The sequence below is a fragment of the Polypterus senegalus genome, chromosome 8 (assembly GCF_016835505.1).
Source record: "Polypterus senegalus isolate Bchr_013 chromosome 8, ASM1683550v1, whole genome shotgun sequence".
Lineage (NCBI taxonomy): Eukaryota > Metazoa > Chordata > Cladistia > Polypteriformes > Polypteridae > Polypterus > Polypterus senegalus.
The window spans coordinates 54,783,957-54,811,586 of record NC_053161.1 but is presented as its reverse complement, the minus strand read 5'-3'; the positions used below and the strand labels follow the sequence as shown (position 1 = coordinate 54,811,586).

General features: G+C 36.0%; 1 protein-coding gene across 5 annotated transcripts in view; it reads right to left on the bottom strand.

The window, feature by feature from the left end:
- Positions 1 to 27,630, bottom strand: part of celsr1a (cadherin EGF LAG seven-pass G-type receptor 1a) — a 265,136-nt gene that overhangs the window by 79,402 nt on the left and 158,104 nt on the right. For all 5 annotated transcript variants that reach the window (XM_039761083.1, XM_039761082.1, XM_039761084.1 and 2 more), the window contains 8 exons: positions 15,633 to 15,790; positions 13,335 to 13,498; positions 12,565 to 12,690; positions 6,594 to 6,760; positions 6,148 to 6,333; positions 4,691 to 4,804; positions 4,248 to 4,422; positions 3,412 to 3,553 (listed from right to left, as the gene is read on the bottom strand). In XM_039761083.1, the coding sequence (XP_039617017.1) occupies positions 3,412 to 3,553; positions 4,248 to 4,422; positions 4,691 to 4,804; positions 6,148 to 6,333; positions 6,594 to 6,760; positions 12,565 to 12,690; positions 13,335 to 13,498; positions 15,633 to 15,790 (1,232 nt within the window). The remainder of the gene's footprint in view (positions 1 to 3,411; positions 3,554 to 4,247; positions 4,423 to 4,690; positions 4,805 to 6,147; positions 6,334 to 6,593; positions 6,761 to 12,564; positions 12,691 to 13,334; positions 13,499 to 15,632; positions 15,791 to 27,630) is intronic.

The following is a 27,630-nucleotide window of genomic DNA, read 5'->3' as shown; positions in this document are numbered from 1 at the left end:
GCTTTTCTGCTTACGTCATGTTATAGTGTGAATTCTATGCACGGCGTTATACATGAGGCCCCTGGTGTTTTGGAAAAATGCATCTCAGCTGTTCCGATACTCCTGACACATAAGGGATCACCAAAGGTTTTCGCTTGGGCAGCAGTTATCCTTCCTCTCTCCTGGATTGCTTAGAGGATTCTGGTGTCTTCCCTGCTTTGACAAAAGTCCAGCTGTGATAACCACATTTATTCAGGGCCTTTTTGATATGATGTTCTTCTGCTTTCCTAGCCGCTGAGTCTGTGGGTATGGTGTTTGCTCTGTGTTGTAGAGTCCTGATAACACCTATTTTGTGCTCTAGCGGATGGTGAGAGTCAAACCTTATTGGTTTACTGTACACATCAACTTTCAAATGTCCCCCATTGCTGATAGAAATTTCACAATTTCTAAGAAAGCTAGCCTGTCACGTTTCATGTCCTCCCTGGTGAACTGGATGCGTTTGTCCACTGAGTTGATGTGGTCAGTGAATTGTGTACCTCCTGAGATATGATTTACACCCAGGTGTCCTCCACATACCTGAACCAATGGCTCAGTGGTGTTCCAGGATAGGATAATAGCACACTCTTTTCCACTTCTTCCATATACAGATTGGCCACAATAGGTGAAACTAAGGAACCCATGGCGCACCCATGTTTCTGCCTTGCTTGGTAGTACTGGCATTAGTATATGAAATACAGTGGAACCTCAGGTCACAAACATCTCAGAACATGTACAAATCGGGTTACGACCAAAAAAGTTTGCCAAACTTTTGCATCTGTTCACGACCACACACTCAGGTTCCATCAGAGTTGTGACCAGAGTTTTGGAACGAATTACTGGAACAAGCCAGTTTCCCTTCCTTTGTATGCACCGATGATTTCCGCACGTGTTCAGTCTCTACCTGTACATTGTTCTCGGACAGACGTGCGTGCATGCAATGTCAGTTTTCTTGGTTGTTTATGGTTAGTTTTTGTATAAATTAAGGATTTTTAAAATTTTCATTTTTTTCACTGTGCTTAAAACTCATAAAAAAAAGTGTTTACAGCGAGCGGGTTCGTAAGGCTGTAGCGTGAACTCTTGCAATGTTAGTTTTCTCTGTTCAATGTTTTTATATTTAGTTTACTATTACACCGTGCATTCTATGGTATAATTAACTATTTTTGTGCTTAAAAATATATTTACATACAGTTCGTACGGACTGGAACGGATTAATTGTATTTACATACAATCCTATGGGGGAAATCAGTTCGGGTCATGACCAAATCGGTTTGCGACCAGAGTTTTGGAACGAATTACGGTCGTGACCCAAGGTTCCACTGTATGTGGATTGAAGACACAGTTCCAAGAGCAAACACACTTGGTCGGTGCTGAGAGCGGTCCTTTTTCTGAGTGTCGGGTCATCCTGTAATCTCTTATGGACCACCTCCACTGCTTCCGTAACTGGAACACAAGTGAATAGAGATGTAACATAATATGACACCATAGTTTCATCTGCCTCCATAATGACATCTCTCACCCTCACCAAAAAATCCAAAGTTTTCTGAATACTGTATAGTATTTTGAGCTGCCTACCAGTGGGTTGAGGATAGCGATCAGGAACTTTGAGATGTTATCTGTAACCGAATTGATCATGTAGACAATGGGTCTTAACAGTACATCCTGTTTATGTATCTTCGGTAAACCATACAGACTTGGTGTAGCTTCCCCTGGGTATAATCTGTGGTATGAGGTCTGGTCAATCGCGTTGTCATGCACTAACTGCTTGAGACAATCTATCACCTTTTTCCTATAACCACTACCTGGATCTTGTTTTAGGAGTTCATAAGTGTTTTTGTCACTAAACAGAGACAAAATATCCTCATGATAGTCCGTCTGGTTTAGCACCCCTGTGCATCTCCCCTTGTCTGACGGAAGGATGGTGATGTTGTTGTCCTTACTGAGTGCCATGAGAGCCTTCCTCTCCTCAATACTAATATTGGGTGTAGGGGGCTTAGCATTGCTGAGACATGCCGAAACTTTTATCCGCAGTTGTTCCGCTTCTACATCTGCAATGTTGTTATTTCTGATTGCTGACTCTGCGGCTGTGATCAGTTCCACTAGCGGGAATTGTTTTGGTGTGACACCAAAGTTTAACCCTTTAGCAAGGATGTTTTTCTCTGCTTGGGTGAGTTGTCTGTCAGACAGGTTCTTCATCCACTTGTCCACATTCTCGGTTTGTGTCTGGCATCCTTCTCTCTGTTGGCTGTAGAGGACACTCCCTACCATATGTTGATGTTTCTGGCACACCACAAGTAGTTCAAACTTCCTCTGCTGCATGGTCTTAGACTTTTCGTGCTGTGCTAGACAAGCCTTCTCAGGGAATTCAATCACCTAAAGCACTTTCTCATCTAAAAGTGGAACTCCTGGCCATTGATCAATGGAAAAATCATACGGCCCATTGTTAGTTAATGGTGCTAGTTCGATCATTAGGCCAAGGTACGGTTTATAAGGTTGGAGAAACCTGTAGTCACTTGAGACTGAAGAAGTCACTTGGATGAGTGATGAAACGTATCGGAAAAAAAAACTGTCCAGATGAATAGAATCAACTTTCTAGAATTTCCTTACCTGGATTATTGAGCATGCATCGAGACTAACTTGTGCATCTTTGGGGATATGGGATAAAAACTTGATACTTTACAAAATTGTTAATGAAGTCTTACTCTTTCTTATAGAAACATGAAAAAATATGTAAGATGTCTGATGGCATTGTATACTTAATGATACTAACAAGGAATAACATAAAATTAAAAAAATAAGAAGCAGCATGAGTTTATGTATTATAGTGGTACACAACCTAGGAGTTTTAAGCCCTATTTGGCTCTAGAAACAATGGGAACTGATATAAATTAAATGTGCCATTGCCAAACAAACTCACTTCTGGAATCTATTACAGCAGAAAAAGCAACTTCAAAACCATATTTACCTGGAACCAATTATTAGAGCTCCAGATATTGTAATAAAGTTATACAGTAACTTCAACATGTCCAAATTAATTTAACTTATATAAATGTAATACCTTTCAGTATGATCCAAAAGTCCTTAGTTCTCAGAGGAATTTTTAAAAAATATTGCTTTCATGATCTATCAATAACATTTTTACATTCATTGCTCTGGTATTCTGCATTAAGTTACTAATGCATCTGTTGTAAAATTGGAAAATCTTTCTCGTGTTTTTCATTAATCCAGGATAAGTGGAAATTAAGTTGGTATTTTTCAGTTAGCCTAGGGTTGCTGCAATGAGCCCATGTGTCTTCACTGAAATGTGCCCAGCATCTTTGAGATGGATTTTCCAATTCATCTACGACATATCTTTTATGATTTATGAAGACCTAGTAAAAATGGCCATGATCTTACTTGTTTTCACAGTATTGCCCGTAGTAATTCTGACCACATTCACAGGAGTATCCATGAGAAGAATTTGGCTTACGGACACAAGTTGAGACGTGTTCACATGGATTAAATGTACATGCATCCACACAGTCTTTGCCAAAGTACCCTGCAGACAATTTGGAACAAGTAAAACCATTATGTTGAGCATAGTTCATGGGAAGAACTGTAATAGTATCACTAGTCACTTAAGTATGACAGGCATCTAGCATTAAATATTTTGATGGGTATGAATATTATTCATAAAGTAATAAACCAAAAATGAGTATTCTTAAATCATTTTTAAGCAGGTCATCTAATAAATAATTTTCTGATGAAGGGGCTAAATCTGCCACAATTTACATGGCCTCAATAAAACTGAGATTGAAGTTTTTTTTTTTTTTTTTAACTAATTTTACAGAGTAGTGGGGGCAGGAGACTATGCTAGCTGTATTGGACACAAAGCAGGAATCAGCCCATCACAAGATGCAAGCAATACATCTGGCCACATTCTCACAGAACTTGTTTTTTTTAGGCTCAAACCCAATCTGTAATATGGGAAGTAAGAGGAGACAGTGATATTATATAAACTTTAAGCAGACATTGATAAGAACAGAGTTTAAAAGCAGTTTCTTGGAGCTGTAAACAAACCATGCTTCTCCTCAAATTAAACTGTTGTTATAGTTTGCAAACATACAGTACAGAACTATATATGTCACACATTAGTTTGCACCAGAAATATATGATATCAATAGATGATTTGTGCAGAATGCAAGATCTAAATAAAACCAATATATAAATAGAATCAGTAAAAAGTTAAATACCTGGGTCACAAATACAGGTGTAGGTATTCCACTCATCGCTGCACTGGCTATGTTCAGGACATGGTCTTGCGTTACATGGGTCACTTATATCACATCCTGTTCGAACTTGAAATTGAATCCCATCGTCCATTTTTAAAGTGACAATGTTTGTGGAAGTCTCTCCCATTCTTAGGCCCTACAATCATAATTAGAGCCATTTTATTTCTTAAATGTAAACTCTGCTTTCATATATCATATATCTTTTCTTAAAGAAAATACAAATCTTCATATATTTGTTTACAAAGCCAGTATAATTTCATTAAGTCACCTGAGCTTTTTACTATATGAAAATAATGCTGTAAATAGTACTTGCATGTTATAAAATTCCAACATATTATTTTAATAAGTCATTTTTCATAATATGAAGTTTGACAAACCATAAAAAAACTCCAAATATCCCTTACCTGCATGCAACCAACAAATCCCTGATGAACACTTTTATCATCTTTGAAAAGGCCCCCAACATATAGGTTTTGTAGTTTTAACCCTGGCAGGTCATTCCCAATTTCCACATTCTTCTGTTGAAAGATAGCATAAAAATAAACAGAACATTACTTGTGTTTTAAATTAGTAACATTGATTCAAATATCTGATGCTCATTTTAAATATTTCATTTACTTAATGGTACATTATATTCAAATAGTTTTAAATGATTTTAACGTCTGATATTCAGTATTAAATTTGATTTGTTTTGTTTTTCTTCATCTGTATTTACAGTATAAAATAGAATGTCTCACTTTACCTATGCAATCCTACACCTTTTGACCGATATGGATCCTAGCTGCTGTCTAGGACCATACAGACAAAAAAGACTACTTTCGTGCTCAAAATTTTGACCCATGGGGTCATAATGGATTTTCCCCCATGTGTACTAAAGACACACCAGTGTCACCTGTTGACTCAGAGCAAGTGAAAAATCCAAACAGACTGAAGCCATGCTAGCAAAATGACTACAGCTTAACATTACATTCCTAGGCAATGCTGCTTCTATCTACTATAATATATGTTGGCTTTTATTTATAATTTAAGCACTACAAACTGTCCACCTTGAACTAAGAGAATGCATCAGACATCACAGCATTCATGGTTACAACCCAGCAAGGGGTTACCGCAATTCTGGAATCCAGTTGAAGCCAAAAGAAAATCAAATTGCCAACTCACAAGATCAGAGACACTGATAGAAAGGCAGTGTGGATGATGAATTGGACAGTTAGCAATAACAACAGAATCACCATTTAAAAACACATAAACCACTGCTTTCTTTCCTTAGCCATTATAAAGAAATTCCAGATGTTGCCAGGGTATTTTGCCTTGTAATAACATGTTACTCAGATTACTCGTGTTGGTTACATCCTATAACTGTAATGTATGCATTATTAATTCCATCTCCCGCTGCCTTCGTCTAACTTACCATAGTCCTGACAATCAAATATACAGTATTATAACACTAGACAGATATACTGAAAGCCATGTAAAATGATTTGCAACTGGTAAAGCATGCCATATTTATGAGGCTGTTAAAATGTATGCCAACTATTTAATCCAGCACAGACATAAATGTAAGGTGTTTAACTATTTGTTGTATGTAAAAATTTCTCTGAAAGTATTTGTCTGTCTTACTAATGTTAAGAGTTTCCACATTAGCTGCATGCTTTTACTGACTATATACAGTATAAATAGTATTAACCCTTCTTTAGACTGCACCTAGACATAATACGTAAAATTCCAGGTACGTGTGTATCGGTATACAATTGTGCGTCTCATTCTATTGGAATTAGTAGTGTAGGAGGAAAAACATGTTTATGGAATTTGATTAGTTTAATTACTATCATTGTGAAGAAAACATTTTTAAAGTTCTTACCTGGTACATTCCATAATCTAGAGACAACACAGCTAGATATTTTATATCCTTTCCATCCTTAATACTCTTCAGTTCAATAAGTAAATGATGCCAGTCCCCATCATTCACTTTGATTTGACTAAGCTTTAAATTTGCTATTTGTGTCACTCCACGGTATACTTCAAACTGTAGGTAACTGTTTGTTATCTAAGACAAAATAAAACATAATTACGTACACATTCCAAAATCCATGGTGTAACATTGCTTAGGCAATTACAGTTTATAATGTGGTAATTTCCTCAGCCTTAACCCAACAGGCCATTCTGCCTGACATTTATATATAGCAAATTATTTCTAAGCAAAAAAAAAAAAAGTTCAAAATATCTGTCTTGCATTGCATGTTCATTTTTATATGCCAATGTAGCTTACTCACATTTAATTCTGTGTTACAAATTATGCACACCTACCATTAAGACAATCTTTGAAGAGGCTCCAGCATTTGCTTGTATTAACATTCCATTACTTTGCCTCGTTCTAAACATTAGGCCAATGTACCAAGGCACAGAAATAGTGATGTCTGGCTCATTCCAGAATATCATGCTTTGCCCTTCAAAATGCATGGTAAAAGGCATCACTATAAAGACACAAAGGAAAAATTAATTATATTTTCTACATGTCATATATTATATGTAGGTTTAGATGTCACTAGAATACACTTTTCTATACTATAATGCTATGTTCTTTTCCTAATATAAAACACTGCTCTGGAGTTTTTGCAATTTAACAAGAAACAAATTTACAGTGAATATTCTTAAAGACAATATATAACAAAAAATATTAATGCGAGAATCTGTTAATTAGAATACAAATTGAACTAATTAAGCTATAGATACAACTTAGAGAATGCTGTTGTCATGCAAAGCTTTTCCCTACATTACCTTATTTTGAACAAAGAAGGATTAATACTAGATAAACCAAAATGCACTTTTATTTAAGAATATAACCAAAGAAAAAGAAATGATTTAATGTACATGTTGGTGTCAATGAGTAAAAACCAAAGCTCAAATATTAATTGAAGGAAGTCAACTGTCTGTTTGGCTGGTGTAGAGGTAAAAGCTGCTGCCACATAAGCAAAAGGTTGCAGGTTCGAGCCTGGGCTCTCCTCATTTTGAGTAGTGAGCTGCTATTATTATTACTATAATATAATAAAAACATACATTTGATTTGAGTATGCAATACCCAGTGTAAGTTTTTGCTACCTGTAAAACATATTGTTGAAGAGATACAAGTGTTTGTCTCTTGAATTTTTATTCAAACTTATTCTTTAATAAAAGCACACTTGTTTCGTTATACCTTTGCAAAATTGTTTATTTTCCATTCCATTAACCACTTTTATTTCATCAAATCTGTCTCTGCCTCTCTCAGGCATGCACACACACTTTCATGCATGAAAACGTCGTTATTTGAAAACGCTATGTCATTTGAACATGTTTTTTCCCCAGTCTTGCCAAATCTCCATGGTATGGTGCATGGTACTGAGAATATAGACAGACGTCTTCTTTTTGGGTGTATACACTGTCAGCATGGTACTGCCAGATCTAAACACTAGCATGGAGAATTGCTTGCATACAAAGTGATTTTAGCTACAGGTGGAAGTACCCATACCACTTTATTTATGGTGCCAAGCAGAGTTGTGTTGCTGTGCAGCAGTTTATTACCCAGTGAAAGCAACGTGAAGAAGTTGTCTGTTGTTATGGTTCTGCCTTTGTTCAGAAACGGCTCCATAAGCTTTATGACCACAGTCTCGGAAAGTCTTTCTCCCATGGAATGACTGGGATGTTTTCCTGGGATGTATTGCAAGAAAGGACAACGGACCTTGGTTGGAAACAGTAGCTCACCAACAGTAATATGTTGCCCTGGGTTGTAACTCAAAACACAGTTCTCAACAAAACATCGCCAGATGTCCAAAATCTGTCGTTTTTCACACGTTCTGCACGGGTGTTTTTGTTGTCAAAGCGCAAATGCCGAAAGACAGTCTAATAGCGGTCATAGGGGATCATATCTTTGATTGCCGGTACGACAAATACTTCTGACAAGGCATCAACCACAGCACCAATTGTGATCATCGCTACTGTTGTGAAAAGAATGGAGATAAACGCCATCAACTCAGAGAGGGAGAGGCAAGTTCATTGTACCACGTGAACGTGACTGGGAAAAAAAAACAAAAAACTAACTAACTTTTACAAGTAGCAAAAATTTACCACGGGTGTTACAGACTCAAATGCATGTTTTTATTATATTATAGTAATAATAATTATTATAGCAGCTCATTACTCAAAAAGGGGAAAGTCTGGGTTTGAACCCACAACCTTTTGCTTATGGGGAAGCAATTCTTACCTCTACATCAACTAAACAGAAAAGCCAGCTTTCTGTCAATTGATATTTGGGCTTGGGTTTTTACTCATTGACACCAAAATGTAAATTGATTTTTTTTTCTTTGGTTCTATCCTTGAATAAAAAAGCACACTTGTTTTGTTATACCCTTTTTGAAAGTGTTTGATATTTGGACTTTGGTTTTCACACATTATATACTTCAGGTTAGCATTTTGCCAGTTACTACTAGAACATGAAAATGTTTCTGTTTTAGTTAAGTGTTCAATATTCCTTGTCTCACATTTCCTTTCTTCCTACATTGACCCAGATCGTTGTAGACAAGAAACACACATGAAATGCATGTGTTCCAAATAACAATATATTATTTACCCTATACAATTCAAGGCACCTCACACCCATATAAACAGATTTGAGTTGGGAGAACTTTGCGACTGACTTCAGCTGAGTCGGTGAGGGATGGGATAGCAGGCTGCTTTGCTGATCGACACATTTGCAAAATAAAGATGAAGAGGTGTGAGGGAATTTAAGGTGGCCTGGCATTACGACATTTTTTGTAGGCTTCAGGGATTCTAGTGTTAAATCACTGGGTTGTCAGATATACAGTGCATCCAGAAAGTATTCACAGCGCATAATTTTTTCCACATTTTGTTATGTTACAGCCTTATTCCAAAATGGATTACATTCATTTTTTTCCTCAGAATTCTACACACAACACCCCATTATGGAAACGTGAAAAAAGGTTTACTTGAGATTTTTGCAAATTTATTAAAAATAAAAAAATTGAGAAAGCACATGTACATAAGTATTCACAGCCTTTGCCATGAACCTCAAAATTGAGCTCAGGTGCATCCTGTTTCCCCTGATCATCCTTGAGATGTTTCTGCAGCTTAATTGGAGTCCACCTGTGGTAAATTCAGTTGATTGGACATGATTTGGAAAGGTACACACCTGTCTATATAAGGTCCCACAGTTGACAGTTCATGTCAGAGCACAGACCAAGCATGAAGTCAAAGGAATTGTCTGTAGACCTACAAGACAGGATTGTCTCGAGGCACAAATCTGGGGAAGGTTACAGAAAAATTTCTGCTGCTTTGAAGGTCCCAATGAGCACATCATCCGTAAGTGGAAGAAGTTCGAAACCACCAGGACTCTCCTAGAGCTGGCCGGCCATCTAAACTGAGCGATCAGGGGAGAAGGGCCTTAGTCAGGGAGGTGACCAAGAACCCGATGGTTACTCTGTCAGAGCTCCAGAGGTCCTCTGTGGAGAGAGGAGAACCTTCCAGAAGGACAACTATCTTTGCAGCAATCCACCAATCAGGCCTATATGGTAGAGTGGCCAGACAGAAGCCCACCTGGAGTTTGCCAAAAGGCACTTGAGGGACTCTCTGACCACGAGAAACAAAATTCTCTGGTCTGATGAGACAAAGATTGAACTCTTTGGTGTGAATGCCAGGCGTCACGTTTGGAGTAAACCAGGCATCGCCTGTCACCAGGCCAATACCATCCCTACAGTGAAGCATGGTGGTGGCAGCATCATGCTGTGGGGATGTTTTTCAGCAGCAGGAACTGGGAGACTAGTCAGGATAAAGGGAAAAATGACTGCAGGAATGTACAGAGACATCCTGGATGAAAACCTGCTCCAGAGCGCTCCTGACCTCAGACTGGGGAGACGGTTCATCTTTCAGCAGGACAACGACCCTAAGCACACAGCCAAGATATCAAAGGAGTGGCTTCAGGACAACTCTGTGAATGTCCTTGAGTGGCCCAGCCAGAGCCCAGACTTCAATCCGATTGAACATCTCTGGAGAGATCTTAAAATGGCTGTGTACCGACGCTTCCCATCCAACCTGATGGAGCTTGAGAGGTGCTGCAAAGAGGAATGGACAAAACTGGCCAAGGATAGGTGTGGCAAGCTTGTGGCATCATATTCAAAAAGACTTGAGGCTGTAATTGCTGCCAAAGGTGCATCGACAAAGTACTGAGCAAAGGCTGTGAATACTTATGTACATGTGATTTCTCAGTTTTTTTTATTTATAATAAATTTGCAAAAACCTCAAGTAAACTTTTTTCACGTTGTCATTATGGGGTGTTGTGTGTAGAATTCTGAGGAAAAAATGAATTTAATCCATTTTGGAATAAGGCTGTAACATAAAATGTGGAAAAAGTGATGCGCTGTGAATACTTTCCGGATGCACTGTAAACACACTGTGAAAGTATACATTTCTAAATAGCCATTACATTTCAAATATGCAGTACAGATAAGAAACACAAACACAAAATATTCTTTAATTACATTCACCATTAGAATCATTCCCTATCACTTGATATAACTGTCCCAAACTGACCACTTATTTTGTCTACTAAAAGTAATTTAAGTTTGGCATGTAAATTACAGAATAACATAAATCTCTTTCAGCATAGCATAATAGGCACAAAACTTGCCTAAGTGTATAATGACATTCAATTTTAAAAGTTTATGTCAAACTATTTTAACTTTCTTTTATCTTTTTAACAAAATGTGAACAATTGTTAACACAAAGGATCTGAATTACAGAATATATAACAAAAAGTAGAAAACAATGGCAATTTTTTTTAAGAAAAGGTAATAATTTATTCTTTTTTTGTTTTGTTCAGGTAATGAAATGAGTTTAATTCTATAATGGATCACACCAAGTGTAGGCAGACTGACATTATCCATTTTCTGCCATGGGTAGAAGGCAAGTCCTGACTTAAAAAGTCTGCTACCAGACACTCTTGTTGTAAAAGCTAACAAGAAGTATTAATTGTAATTTATTAGGTAAGACAAAGCTAGCTGATGTACTATGGTATTGAAGTCAATGTGACTTAAAGGCTATAACCTTGAGAAGAATAAATTCTAGTTATTATGAGTTCCTCATCCTAAATCCAATAAAAAGTGCACAGCAGTGTCTCACATGCATGCACTCACACACATGTACAGGGTGTGGTCAGCCAGTGCAGAGACTAGCTATAAGCAAATGAATGCCAAAGTGCAAATACAAGAAATTTCATAACCAGCTAAAGAAGTGAGTATGCTGGTATCCAGTCAAGAACAAATCAAATATCCTTATCCAGCCAGGAGGCCAATATAATGGAGGGGCCAGACTACATTCTCCCCCAATACACTGGATGGTAGTGTCCCTAAATTTCAGCAGCTGTTCGGACACCTGCAGGGTATACTGGGAACTGTAGTCCTGTGGTGTCCATGGGTGCTTCCAGAGGGAGCTGTGATGTGTACTTTCTGGTACTTCCATTTGACTTAAAAGTGTTTTCTATGGGTTATGCCCTAACACCAGGAGTACTCCCGGGTCCTGCATAAAGGCAGCAGCTCAATCGGTCTCACCCAGGCAAGTTGAAGTCAGGTGGAAGAGGACAATGCTCACCTTTGAGAAGTGGAGGAGAAGAACAGAAATAGAGAAAGTAAAGATTTGTATTATGGTTATGCAGCTTTGTAGGAGAAAACTTTGTGTAATGCATTTGGTTGTAATAAACCTTTGTACTGTATTTGCACCCTGGATTTGTGTCTGTGTGGATGTGCTTGGGGTTTGGGGTGCTGTAGCTCCTCCTACAGGTCACAATATATATACTTAAATATATCTATCTTCTACTATCCATACATTCTAAATAAACTGTATTATTGTGTTTATCTCAAGAAGCATTTATGTGTTATTTTTGAAAGCAACTAGTAGTAAAAGTGTTAATGTAGACTTGCAAGAATGCAAGAAACAATTTTGTATCTCATTTAAATAAAGAATCCTGTTAACACACAAAATAACAACATGAAATGGCATTTGGAAATAAGGGGATTTAAAGGGGCACTGGATTGAGCAGGTTTAGAAAATGAAAAGTAAAACAAAGTAGAATAGGTTTTAATTTAGATCATTTTAAGGTAGAAAGGGGAAAAGTAGGCAAAAATACACAAAATGTTACCTTATCAGAAGACTTTACAATAAACGTAATGGTGAATTTCCAGAGCAAAAAAGACACTAGTGTACTGCATCCATATGTCATTTCTGTCCCACTTACCTTGTTCACAGTTTTTTCCTCCATAGCCAAGAGGGCACTCACAGCTATAGGTATTCCACTTGTTCACACAAGTTCCACCATTCTGACATATATTTATATTACAAAAGTTTTTCTTTGCAGCACAGCCTTTAAATAATTAAAAAGAAAAAAGAAATCAATTACTAATCACATTCTGTTGTGTATTATCTATATATTTTAGTTTACCTGCCCATTCAAAACAAATTTGTTGTGTTTAAGTATCCTATGTTCTAAGTTACTAAAATGTAATGTTATGATTATAAGACAATGCAACTCTGGTCATGTATTCCTAGCTGTTTCAAAAGTTTAACAATAATTTACGTGGGCTTATTTTTGATACTTAATCACTATAAGCCAACCGTTAACATATTTTGTATTATTATAAGTGTTAATAATTAAAAAATTTGTAAGCAACTGAAAGAGACTGAAACAATACACTGACTTGGTTTCCAACTTTAGGCATTCTTCCTTTACTTTCACTTCTAAAAGTAGGTCTATCATACCTGTAAAGTTTATAATGTTATTAATATTTAAATATTTATGGAATATATGATATATCTTACATATCATATATCTTGGAAGATATGGAGCATATCTATGGAAGAACAGGAATACAATATGGGTTTTCATTATCTCATGTTCAATTTTATTTAGAGTAACTCACAAGCTTACAGTAAATGACCACTACAGGCTTTGCTACCAAGAACACATTTTTTCTGTTACATTTATAAAGTTTAGTATATACTCCCCACCTGCAATTGTTCCATTGTTGGCTATGTGGCTGGCCATATCAATGGGTTTGCTGTCAATTGTTAAGTTTCTCATGCAGCCAACAAATTCTCTATTTCGTACTGGGAAATCCTCTGGGAGATTTGGGACACCACCAAGCAGCAGAGGGCCAGTTAGGTCTAATGACCTGTTAGCAGTAAATGGTAACAAAGGCAAAGGTTAATGAAATCCATCTTTTCTTTCAAAAGATACAAAAATAAACAGAAGATAGGATAATCGTCTTTTTGTATTTTTTCAGACTTTTTAGCACCTTACAGTGCATCCGGAAAGTTTTCACAGCGCATCACTTTTTCCACATTTTGTTATGTTACAGCATTATTCCAAAATGGATTAAATTCATTTTTTTCCTCAGAATTCTGCACACAACACCCCATAATGACAACGTGAAAAAAGTTTACTTGAGGGTTCTGCAATTTTATTAAAAATGAAAAAACTGAGAAATCACATGTACATAAGTATTCACAGCCTTTGCCATGAAGCTCAAAATTGAGCTCAGGTGCATCTTGTTTCCCCTGATTATCCTTGAGATGTTTCTGCAGCTTAATTGGAGTTCACCTGTGGTAAATTCAGTTGATTGGACATGATTTGGAATGGCACACACCTGTCTATATAAGGTCCAACAGTTGACAGTTCATGTCAGAGCACAAACTAAGCATGAAGTCAAAGGAATTGTCTGTAGACCTCTGAGACAGGATTGTCTTGAGGCACAAATCTGGGGAAGGTTACAGAAAAATTTCTGCTGCTTTGATGGTCCCAATGAGCACAGTGGCCTCCATCATTCGTAAGTGGAAGAAGTTCGAAACCACCAGGACTCTTCCTAGAGCTGGCTGACCATCTAAACTGAGCAATCGGGGGAGAAGGGCCTTAGTCAGGGAGGTGACCAAGAACTCGATGGTCACACTGTCAGAGCTCCAGAGGTCCTCTGTGGAGAGAGGAGAACCTTCTAGAAGGACAACCATCTCTGCAGCAATCTACCAATCAGGCCTGTATGGTAGAGTGGCCAGACGGAAGCCACTCCTTGGTAAAAGGCACATGGCAGCCTCCTTGGAGTTTGCCAAAAGGCTCCTGAAGGACTCTCAGACCATGAGAAACAATTCTCCGGTCTGATGAGACAAAGATTGAACTCTTTGGTGTGAATGCCAGGCGTCACGTTTGGAGGAAACCAGGCACCGCTCATCACCAGGCCAATACCATCCCTACAGTGAAGCATGGTGGTGGCAGAAAAGCTGTGGGGATGTTTTTCAGCGGCAAGAACTGGGAGACTAGTCAGGATAAAGGGAAAGATGACTGCAGCAATATACAAAGACATCCCGGATGAAAACCTGCTCCAGAGCACTCTTGACCTCAGACTGGGGCGACGGTTCATCTTTCAGCAGGACAACGACCCTAAGCACACAGCCAAGATATCAAAGGAGTGGCTTCAGGACAACTCTGTGAATGTCCTTGAGTGGCCCAGCCAGAGCCCAGACTTCAATCCGATTGAACATCTCTGGAGAGATCTTAAAATGGCTGTGCACCGACGCTTCCCATCCAACCTCATGGAGCTTGAGAGGTGCTTTAAAGAGGAATGGGCGAAACTGGCCAATGATAGGTGTGCCAAGCTTGTGGCATCATATTCAAAAAGACTTGAGGCTGTAATTGCTGCCAAAGGTGCATCGACAAAGTATTGAGCAAAGGCTGTGAATACTTATGTACATGTGATTTCTCAATTTTTTTATTTATAATAAATTTGCAAAAACCTCAAGTAAACTTTTTTCACGTTGTCATTATGGGGTGTTGTGTGTAGAATTCTGAGGAAAAAAATTAATTTAATGCATTTTGGAATAAGGCTGTAACATAACAAAATGTGGAAAAAGTGATGCGCTGTGAATACTTTCCGGATGCACTGTATGTTTACTTATTCATAATTCATATTTTGTTATAAAGTAGGATTTTGTAACTCAAAATAAATGAAATGTAGATTAATTTACTTAAAATGAGTCTACTCCTATTTGAGTCTAACATAAATGCTCACTCACTGAAATAAAACAAATTACTGCTGGATAAGAAAACAAACACAAAATACAAATGCAGCATTTTTCTTAAATATAAAGTCCATTAAAATGTTAACAAAGCAATTTCTTTTATGTAAAGCAGCAGCATAGCAACAGACTGTGTTCTTTTTGTTTACACTAGTGGTTGAGGCAACTCGGCTAAATGCCCAATCCTTCTTTCTTTAATTGCAAAGCTTCAGAAGCAAAGCCACACAGAAGCAGACCTACTTTTTTGAACCAGTTTGGGTTCCTTGAGCTGCACATGAGTAGTTTCCAATCATATTACCAAAGCGCACTGCTATGGCTGTGTCACAGTCATCCACAGTAACGACCGCAACCTTCTCACCAGATGGCCCATGAGGAATACCTAATCTTCCAATATTAGGCTGGAACAAGAAAATAAAATGTTTGAATTTGAGTGCCTACAAAAAAATTAACAAAGATTTACATTTACCTGCTACTTTTATCCAAGGCGACTTACAACATTTATGATACAATTGGTTACATTTCTCTTAGTTTTCCAATTGGAGCACTGGCAGGTCAAGTGACTTGCACATGGTCACACAGTGTCAGTAGTGGGATTTGAACCCACAAGCTTAGGGTTTGAAGTCCAAAGCCTTAACCACTACACCACACTGCTTGCCTAAGATGAGACTTATTAAACAAAATACAAGTCACAAAATGGATGTTTGAATGTGATTTAGTTAATCTGGCAGCTATCTCAAATAATAATAATAGCAGACACCTGTATTATGCAATGAGTAAGCTGTATATTAAGTTTAACATTTTATTTGATATATAGTAGATGACCATGCCTGCATTAAAAACATCACCTGGCAAACAGAATATGGTGACTTCAGAGAGGAAAGCAGAGAACAGCACACACTAAATGATTTTGATTGCAGAATGGAATATCATAGACACAGTCGTCTTCCTGATGTTTCACACAAAACTGGGTCTAAAATGTGTCAAGAATTATCAAACAACCAAACACAGTCAAGCTAGTGGTTGTCTTAAGGCAGGAAACAAAAGATATGAGGCTAGATGAGATTGAGAAATATTTAGAGGCTGGCAAAATCAATGAAAATGGGGTTGTGCAGTACATGCTATACAGAGAGCATCTCAGAAGGTAAAATTCTCCATAGCAATTGTAAGACATTTCCTGTTTGTTATCGTTAGCCGAAAATTATAGCTAGAGTAAACTCTGGACAACAGTGTAGAGTAAAGTTGAATGTTTTTTTCAAGTGATTCATGCTGATGGTAGCTGCTTGACATACTGGACACACTGAATCTGGGCACTGTGGGATGGTGGTGTGATAATTTGGGAAGTGTTTTTTTCTTAGTTTAATAGAATAGTATGTGCTAATGTCTGACTGTCACTGTGTAACTCAACTTTATTGTTGACAAGGTGTATTATTTTATGGTCTTAAACATTTCACCAAATTTACCATCTGTGGGAAAAGGTTGAAGAGAGTTGTTTTAAAAAACAATCCAATATGAAATAATCTTCAAAACTTCTGGGATTCAGTCACACATTATTAAATTAGTGCTTTTGTCTTATCATACAGAGTTCACATCAACTATAGCTATACAGTATCTGATACTGTGTATGATCCCAATAAGCTGCCTACTTGCTGTAGTATTGTTTTTTTTGTACGGCCATGTCTTCTTCAGTGAAGGAGTAAGGAGAGAATAATTTAAGTGACTATCTGCCTTCAAGTATCATACTCGTGTAAGTAAAAAGATAAGATAACAGGTGCCTGCAACTAAAGGTTTATATGGGAAAACATGAAGTGCTGCAGTAGCAGTGTCCATAAGAAATGTCCGTAATATGTGGTGTAAAGCAGTACTATCTACTCTCCCAAAAATGCCCCAAGAAGACGTTTTTCCACTTTAGCTGTTTATATGTGAGTTATCTAGGAAACATTTTATAGCTCTAGCTGTTTAAGTGTGGATCATTTAATAAAGACAATGCTCCCTGGTCTTGTGTTACTTGTTACAAATTATGCACATCCCATTTAGACCCTCTGTAAACTTTCTGATCAAAGGCAAAGCTGCTTGCCCTGGAAATGAAAGCTGCCAGTACCTTGCTGCTAATTATTTTATAACTGTTTGAGAAGCATCATAGTTTTAGCTTTTATTTATCATTTATTTATTATTTACTCATAAACGTATTCGTTAAAAATTATATTCTTGCTTAATGTTTCTAGAAGAATGCATAACTTTGGAAGACGGTTAACTGGAAACATACATGTTTATTTCTTGAAAGAAAAAATGTTACATTTTTATACATAGCTTTTCAACCATTAGGGCTTGAGTAAAAAGAGACTGCCCAACAAATGTTAAAAATGTTTTACTTATAATCACTTGATGAGCCTTTAGAAATCAATTTGTGTGCATTCAGAGGTTGTCAAAAGTCAGTGTATTTGGGAGGAGGGGAGAAACCAAAACAAAAAAAATCTAACGCGGACAAAATGAAAAATATATTATACATAGAAAAACGTTTCACTATAAATATCCCATCATTTATTAATTACATGTGAAGTATAAAATAAACAATTCACAAATCAAAACCTGTAACTTATATGAAGAAATGATGATGACATTTACTATTATAAAACAAGAAATTAATGTCTGAAACCTGGTAACTTTGTTCCTCTCCATACTTCACTTTCTAAGAACAGAAGCTGGTGGCATTTTTTTTTGTTGTCTTGCTCTGCCCAATTACGTGGTTATGTGTATCTTTCCTGTGTTTACTTATACTTTTGTCTAGCTGGTCCTCATAGTCTTCACTTTCAGTATAAACATAATTGTGTCTGTACTTTAAATGTAAAAATTACAACAAGAGAACAAAAGTATCCGCAGTCTAGGTTTTTTCGCCCCATTCCTCTGTAGCTTGTTTCTATTCTATAGTCTGTGGTGTTGACTGAGCATACATTTTATTTTGCCAACTTTACCTGCGCCTTCTCCTGATGTATTTGCTGTCTACTTTACTCAAGATTACATTTACTGAATTTACACTTATAACCATTTCCTGTGTCTGATACCAGACTCCAGCAAAATCCTTGTACAGTATACAATGCAAACTTTCTCAATCATTCTATTCATTGTACAGAACGTACAGTACCAATAATAGGCACGTAGTGATTAAAGTGGTATGAATGTTCTCCATACGTTTTTTAGTTTATTCGCCATCACCAACCCTGAAAATGTATACAAACAAATAAATCAATTTTAAGAAAATGAAACATACATGGCAATGTTAGGTCATTTACTCTTTTCTACATCCTATGGGCGTTTAGTGTACTACAATGTATAAAACTATAGAATGCTTTGTGTCTGGTGTTGAATATTGAATTACACGTGATACTTTTTTTTTTTTTTGGTGAGTTTTTCTTATGTGTTGAACATTACTGTTTGTCTCACTTGTGGCCATACACACTTTTTTTGCAGGTACCACTCACACAATGAGCCATTGGCTCATAAACTGAAAAATTAAGAAGGTGGACAAAATTCACAAAGTAAAAATACAGCTGGATAGATGTCAATAGCTTATATAAAGATAGCAAAAATTGCCGTAATTTATATGCATAATTAATATGCATTAAATCAAATATTTAATAAAATTTAAATTTTGTTTAACTGCCAAAAGAGATACAAACAGCAATAAGTATCTATCTGTCTATCTATCTATCTATGATACACTTGTTTAACTGAATATACAGAAATATTATATGTCAGAAATTTTGCCAGATGGTGGTTCTCACATTTAGTTGTGCTGTAGTTGCTGAAAACAACCTGCAATTTTTGGGGCTAGTTTTGGAAAAGTCTCATTGGTTTAATGAAATATTTTTAGGGGCAAAAATGCACATATGGCATATTGAAATGTTCCTTTTTTTTATGAGGGTAACATGGTGCCACAGAGGTATGCCCAACCCAGGCATTATCTTTGTAGAGTTTGCACATTCTGGATGTGGGAAGGTGATTCTATTTTTCTCAACATACGAAATAAATTTAGGTCAGGCTAATTAGTGATTACCTTTGCCCCATATAAACAAGAGTGGGTGTGTGATTAAGTGTGCCCTGCAAGGACTGATGCATGTTCTGGACTGGTTCCTGCATTGTGCCTCATAATGTTGAGCTGGATGATGAGACAAATTGATATCTTCAGAAAGGATTACTTATTTTGAAAGCATAATTGCAAGAACAAAAACTGTTAATATTGAATAGTAATGTTTTCCATGAAAATATATACGCAATTTCTAGCTACAATAATACAGTTAAAATTAATAAGCGACTGGCTACTTGCAATGTAGTGGTGTGCAAACTATGCAACAACATGGGCAATATTATGTAAATACATTTCAAAATATGTTTCACAATGAATAAGTAGTGTAAGCAAAAAGTGCCTGTTTCAGTGAAGTTCAGATACTCTGTGACCCTGCACTAGAGGCAATATCATAATTACACCTATCCATCCATTTTTATATCAGCTAAACCCAATTCTGGGCGTCAGGGGACCAGCACACTTGGAAAAAAGGTTGCACAGAGATAGATGAGAAGAATGTGAAGATTAAACACAAAGCCAACTTCCCTAAATTGTGATGTACCAATCCAACATCTACATTTTTTTAGAATTAATATTTAAACATTTTGATGGATAGTCCATATTAAACAATAAATACATTTTCAGAACATACTGTATATGCAAATGAAACAATACATTGCACAAAAATATGTTTTGGTCAGCAGTGTAATATTATTTAGCTGTACTGTATATGTTTGAAAACACTACCTTCCCAGTATCAAGTGCTTGAATCCGTTGCATCTCTAAATAGCAAACACTTTATTTTTGGCTGTGCTACCCCTACACTAATTAAACATTTAAATATACAGTATGTGTCTGCAGCCTGTACATCTTTGAATATGTTGAGAGGAGATCATCTCCCTGTAATCACTTTGTGAGGCAGATTTGAAAACTTCAATTGAAAGACAAACATGGAGAGTAAATTTTTTTTTTCTGAAGAAGAGCAATACTTAATAATTAAAATACAATGGTAAATCAAAAAGTGTTAGTAATAATGTTTTAACATTTTTATACTGTTGCCTACAGCAGTAGTTGTACATGCATGCATGTGTGAGCTGTAACACAGGTTTAAACTGGTCTGGTTAATTGTTGGTGCATTACACCATTGTTAACATGGGCGCTTCCCTTTTTGTATCCACTAGAGAAGTGCAGCATGTTGTTATCTATTTTTGTAGGCTTAAGGTGTATCAGTAGAACAGATCATCTATCAGCTTTCAGCAAGGTAAAGGAAACATTTCGCTTCAGTAACTATATATTTGAGTGGACTGAAAAATAAAAAGAATGGTTATCTGAGTGTCACAAATAGATTGCCCACTCATATTCACAACTGCTGACCATATTGATTGTGACTTTGAAATGGCTCTGTTAAATAGAAGTGTGTCCATTGGACTGGGTGTGTTAATAATAACCTAGATGACTATGTTGAAAAGTGATGCTCAAGAAAAATATGTATTTTTTCTGTATTTATATATATATATTGATAAAGTGCACAGAAGAATTATTTTTATTTAAATAGGCATTTATTGTATGCATTTCTTACATTACCTGGGATATAATATATTTTGGAAAACTAAAACATATTTTAAACACATATAATATTGGTGATAAATTCCCAGCAGTCAAAGTAATAAGTAAAAGCTAAAATGTTTCTAGATTTATTCCACTCTGAAAAGTAAAAGTTTCAAATACTTAAATTAATTTTGGAGATATGTGCCATAACATTACTATTCTAATCCATATACAATCTATTTATTCTAGTCTATATATATAGGGGCATTAAAAAGATGAAAAAGACTTCAGAAAGTACTGTATAGACAGTCCATCCGGAAAGTATTCACAGCGCATCGCTTTTTCCACATTTTGTTATGTTACAGCCTTATTCAAAAATGGATTAAATTAATTTTTTTCCTCAGAATTCTAGGAAGAATCCTGGTGGTTTCAAACTTCTTCCACTTACGGATGATGGAGGCCACTGTGCTCATTGGGACCTTCAAAGCAGCAGAAATTTTTGTGTAACCTTCCCCAAAGTTGTGCCTCAAGACAATCCTGTCTCGGAGGTCTACAGACAATTCCTTTGACTTCATGCTTGGTTTGTGCTCTGACATGAACTGTCAACTGTGGGACCTTATATAGACAGGTGTGTGCCTTTTCAAATCATGACCAATCAACTGAATTTACCACAGGTGGACTCCAATTAAGCTGCAGAAACATCTCAAGGATGATCAGGGGAAACAGGATGCACCTGAGCTCAATTTTGAGCTTCATGGCAAAGGCTGTGAATACTTATGTACATGTGCTTTCTCAGTTTTTTTATTTTTAATAAATTTGCAAAAACCTCAAGTAAACATTTTTCACGTTGTCATTATGGGGTGTTGTGTGTAGAATTCTGAAGAAAAAAATTAATTTAATCCATTTTGGAATAAGGCTGTAATATAACAAAATGTGGAAAAAGTGATGCGCTGTGAATACTTTCTGGATGCACTGTATTTATAAAATTACAGAAGACAGCCAGGCTCCAGTTATTAGCAAACCTGTACATGGATATCTGAAAATTGTATATCATATCTTAATAGGTCTCAGTGGTGACATCTAAAAAGAGATCAAACTGCATTTTATTATACCCATCTTCTTATACTATATTAAATAAACACACAGTCAGTTATCCAAATATGTGGGTTTGTATTTATGCTGTTTATTTAACATGCAGCTTTGTGAAGATTTTGAATAACTAAAAGGTTTAATTGTGTTTTCACCTATTTTCATCTGTTATTTCTAGGATTCCCTACATGTAGAATGTTTATTTCAAAAGATTAAAGAAATGATTTTTTTTTATTCTGTGAGGAATTCTACATGTTCTCCTTCTCAATTAAACAAATCTGATAACTGAGCCTTGTATAATCCATTTGTAAAACACCTCTATGCCTCTGCACTATTTTCAATTCAAAGAATGTACAGCTATGGTCACACCGTGATTACAAAAAACACTTCAGTTTAGCTTGTTACATTAGTGGCCTCAACAATTCCTCCTAACAGACTTAGTCATTGGCTGCCCATGTTAATGTATAAGAAATAATCTGAAATGGCGAACTCTTCCTTTCATTTTAAAAAGCCTGATCTTTGAGTCCCTTGCTGTTTTTTCTGCAGAGTGGCAAAGTTGTTCTGCAAACTATATATAATTAATGGCCTGAAGCCAATAACAATATAAAAACAACAAAAACATGTCTTTAACTGACAAGAGTTTAGTGGCTTTTGGCACCAAGTTCTTTCTGTAACTCCACCCTGATAGAAGCACTGTTTATAAAATATTTCACACAATCTAATGACCAAGCTGTTGCTGCCTTCATGGCAAACACATGCTGCACAGAAACGAGAATGAGGATATGGCTGACTGATATAAATGAAAAGGTAATGATTTAAGACAATTAAAGCAAATATTTTAATGACAGCTTTTTAAATATCATATTCAAAGTGTGCCCTATGTTTGCTGCAACTGAAGGATGGAAATTCTAAAGTACTTGTAGTTATGATGAACAGCCTTTTAAATCTTCAACATGACCAAATAAGGAGAAACACACTAGTGAAGTTTGCCAATAAAAGAAAGTTGCTTTCTTTACAAGGAATGCCCCTAACAGCAATCAAGGGAAAAATCTTCATATATTTAAAAATAAAAACGTCTTATTAAGCAAAAGTATTTAAATATAAAAGAGAGAATTTTGAAGTTGTTGACCCTCAAATACTTTTGGGAAACTCAGATTCTTGTAGATATTCAGTGTTACTGAAATACAAGAACGGCAAAATATTTTACCAGCCACTATGCTGGTTTACTCTTATTAGACAGATTCTGTTTCTGCCAGTTTCCAAAGTCTTGGGCGATACTTGTGTTATTTTTCACCCTTCCAGCTCCTTATCCCCTTTATCTTTTCTACTTAAATCACCCTACTCCTCTTCGGCCAGTCAAGTCCCACTTTTAAGTCCACATGTCATAATCACACCAACCTGTTTTTCCACACCAAACACCATAACAAATTAAAAGCTGTGAGCTTGCAGAACATAACTGAAGATATTTGCTACCTGTTCTCAAGGCCACTTATTTTCAAAGTGGTGGAAGGCGTTTTCTCAAAACTGTATAATAGAAAGACTATCATCTTTTAAATATATAAAAAAGAAAATATAACAGTATTCTGGAAGTGAATCTAGTGTATACACACAGTGACATATAAGTTTAATTGTCAGTGATTGAATCTATGGTTCAGAGCTTGTGCATGTGATGTCTGCACATTCTCCATATGCCCATGTAGTGTTTTTTTTTTCAGGATATTCTATGTTTATTGCTGCTTCACACAGATGTGCAGTTTTAGTTAACTGAGTAACTCTAAATTCGTTTTTATTTGAGTTCATTTGTTCTGTGTTATATGTCGTCTCATTGGTTGGTTCACGCAATCATATCTGTTGCTTTCAGAACTAGTTCCTCATGACCTTGATTTGGAATGGATGGATGCAGAGTATATATGGTTTTTAATTCGTAAGCCTTCCATAAATAAACATACAGGTTAAATCACTTGCCTGCACTGACACTCCTAAATTGTCAGTCACACTAAAGGAGCTAGGTAATTTTTATATATTAATGTTACTCTTTGCGGTTTCCATCATTAACTTGCAAGCAAGATATAACTGTGGAGCTAAACTTCCAACACTACACTGGTGATAAGGGAGTCCAGCCTCAATAATGATAACTCCTTGTTACTAAAAGTCATTTCTTGTTAATAAATGACGTAAAGCTCCATTCTCAAACCTGTTTAATCCTGTTCAAAGTTGTGAGGGTCTGGGTCCTTTTCCCAAAGCACTAATAGGAAATATTCTTGGAAATGGTACCATTTCAGTGCAAGGCCTACAAAAGGACAAACTCTCACTTGCACTCACAGACACAGGGGCTGACTTAGTTTTACCAGTTACTGTAACATCCACAAAATGGGGGTGTGGGAGAAAAACTGGTATACCCAGGTTTACACAAAACAAGGAGAATGTGCAAAATCGAGACTGGCAGTGACTGGGAGCAAGGTTCAGACCCAACTGCTTGATCCAGGATCCAGTAGCAATGGCTGCATTTTCAAAAATAGTTCTTAGAAAGGGCCAAGTGGGGTGATTAAGAGAATTAAGCCAACAAGACTATACTTCATTGTGTTAAAACCTTTTCTTGGCTAATTGCTGGCTGATGTAATTGAGATTTCACAATTAAGCCGTTAACAAAGCCAAGTGATTTTCAGATGCAGATGTCCTTCGCTAAGGCAAAGTGCTAAAATACTGCTCAAGGCAATGAGAAGAGCTCTTACTAAGGAGGGTGTATTCCCACACAATACAAATAGAAGCTTAACTTAAATTCCTTCTCTTTGTGTTTTGGAATTCAGTATGTACTGTTCTAACAGAATACTACTGTAATATAAAAAGAAATTTTTTATGGCTAAGAGGTCTGAAAAACAGCAGGCTAAAACAAGAGTCTAGAATAATTTAATTCATAGTTATGGCAACATAGAGCTAAATTAAAATTAGGAGGCTATAAGACCAATATGAAAAGATTCAGCAAATATAGGCAGTGGACTTAACCATCCTCCACAAGTCAAAAAAACCTCAAAAGTACCAAAACAAGTAACACTGATGTTTAAATTCAAATGTACCTTTTTCTCTTTCCTGCAGCTGACATTCAAAGAATTATGCCAACATTTACTAATTTTAACTGTATGTGTGAAACATGTAAAGTATGTTTTTTATTTTTTTTTACTGAATTACAAGATCATCTTTGCAAAGCAATCTTAAGAGGTGTGTATATGCGCAAGGAGAAAGTAAAAATAATCTCTTCTAATGTCTCATTGGAAAAAAAAAATCTTGGCAGACATACCAGTCTGGAAATCACAAAGAAGCATGTTACCATTTGTAAATCCTTAATCACAGTCTATTAAATTGAGGAAATAAGATTACCTTTTAAAGTGTATTATGGTAAATCATTTAAGGAAGAAAGCATGCTTCCAGTTCTTTGAATTTGTTACTACTTTTCCAACACTTGATGAACACAGTGTACTGAACTCCAGTTTATTGGATTTTCATCTGATTTTTATAGATTGCTGCACTTTTCGTACTTCATAAAAGTTGTTCTCAATAGATTGTTGAGTTTGTCCTGTCTTACCAAGCATTCATTGTATCTTATGTATATTTTAAGAAGTTATAGTCTGTTGAACTGAAAATATTAATAATAAATAATCTGAAAGGCAGTAGTCATGGCTTCCAATTCCACATGCCTTATATAATAAACTATTACTGTGTATGAGTTTGAATAAGGAGCTATAGCTTCACTTCCACTGTTCCAACATTTCAGGCCTGGATGTGCTGCAAGATGTCCTATTCAAAATGTACATCACTTTATTATAATTCAGACAGACTTAATATCTCCCATTCAATGATTGTGACACCTCTTTAATGGATTTATCTCTATTTAAGACCAATAGTGACAACTGCAGCAGAGCTTTGTGTTTACACAAGAATTCCATCTAATTATATAAATATTTTGTATTATCAAATAGGACCATGATCTAAAGTAGAGAAAAAAAAAGAGGCAGCGTAGCATATTCACTTGCATAAGAGGATGATAAAAAAAAAAGTTGGATTAAGATTATAGACACTTTTCTATCACAACTACTACTAACTTTTCACTAATTAGCAATATGAGTTGGGAATAAAAGGGAATTTTTGGGAATAAATCAAGAAAAGCACATTATGCTTTCCCAGGTTTTTAAAGAAACACATTAAACAAATGACAATCAAAACAGAAGAAAAATATTGTTCTGTTCAAAAAAATAAAAGTAAATGGAAAAAGTACAGGTTCCCTGGACACAGAAAATGGGTGTTTATAGACAAACCCTTTTGTAGTTCATGCTCATACTTCACAGGTAGATTTTCAAGTAATATGTATGTACATTCCCAAAGAACATTCAAGTCAAGTGAGCTACTTGTAAAAGTTCAGTTGCAACTAAAACTACATTAACAGAGATACTTTTCATGTAATATTATTTTTACTTCTTGTTTTATATTTGGTTTTCATTCTTCAAATGATAGACATATCCTTTTAATGTTACCTTAAAAATGCAAGGCATTCAAAGCACATTGTGTGTGCCCATATATCACCGAGACCACCTTCAAATTACACAGGTCACTTAAAATATGCCTTCAGTTGTCAACACCACTATTGCTGAAAGAATGGTAAATTTCACTTCCTAACTTTCATTATTTGAAGAGTTCATGAGTTACCATTTGTCTTCCCCAGCTCAGTCAAGTTGTACAATGGCTTGTACTCAACCACATTTATATATTGTGGTCCACAGTATAAAATATATCAAGACTGATCACATACTTCTTTCAGGTTTGCCATATCTTTTAAAAGAATGCAATACAAAACTTAAACATGGCTGCAACCTTTTAAATAAATAGGCTGTTCATAATCAAGACTGGTTACTTTGTAATACTACTGAATCCAAAGCAGCTACACAGCTTGTCTTTTTGTGGAAGTTAAAATTATTCTTCTGAAAGCTGTTAAAGAACATCTGTCTTATGTAACCCAAGACCATAATCACTCTTTTCAGAATTAAAAGGAAAAATACAGCAGCATAACATTTTTTTAGGTTTGGCAGAAAACCAGTTTCTGAAGTAACTTTGTTTAGAAATCTCTAAATATATAAATCCTGGGGAGAAAAAAAAAAACATTGAATACTTTGGTTATACTGTAACACACAAGTACACAACACTTAAAAAGTACACACAATAAAAATGAATCAATGGTGAATTTTAATTTTCTTCGTTTACTACAGTTTTACTAGAATGCTGTTATACTTTGTAAGTGGCCAATATTTTACCAATGAAAAATAATTTAATACAAAAGCTTTACCACACATCATCAGGAAAAAGAGGTTAAACATCATAGTCTTTTTTATCAATACTTCTCACTGCAGATGTGAAAAAGTAATAATTGTGTGATGGAAAAGAAACAAATACACCAAACACTAAACATTGGTGCAATTGTGGCTGCCAACCTCTTTTTTCCAAAAACAAGCCCCTCACAGACTTCCTTTGGGATTACAAAATTATACTGTCAGT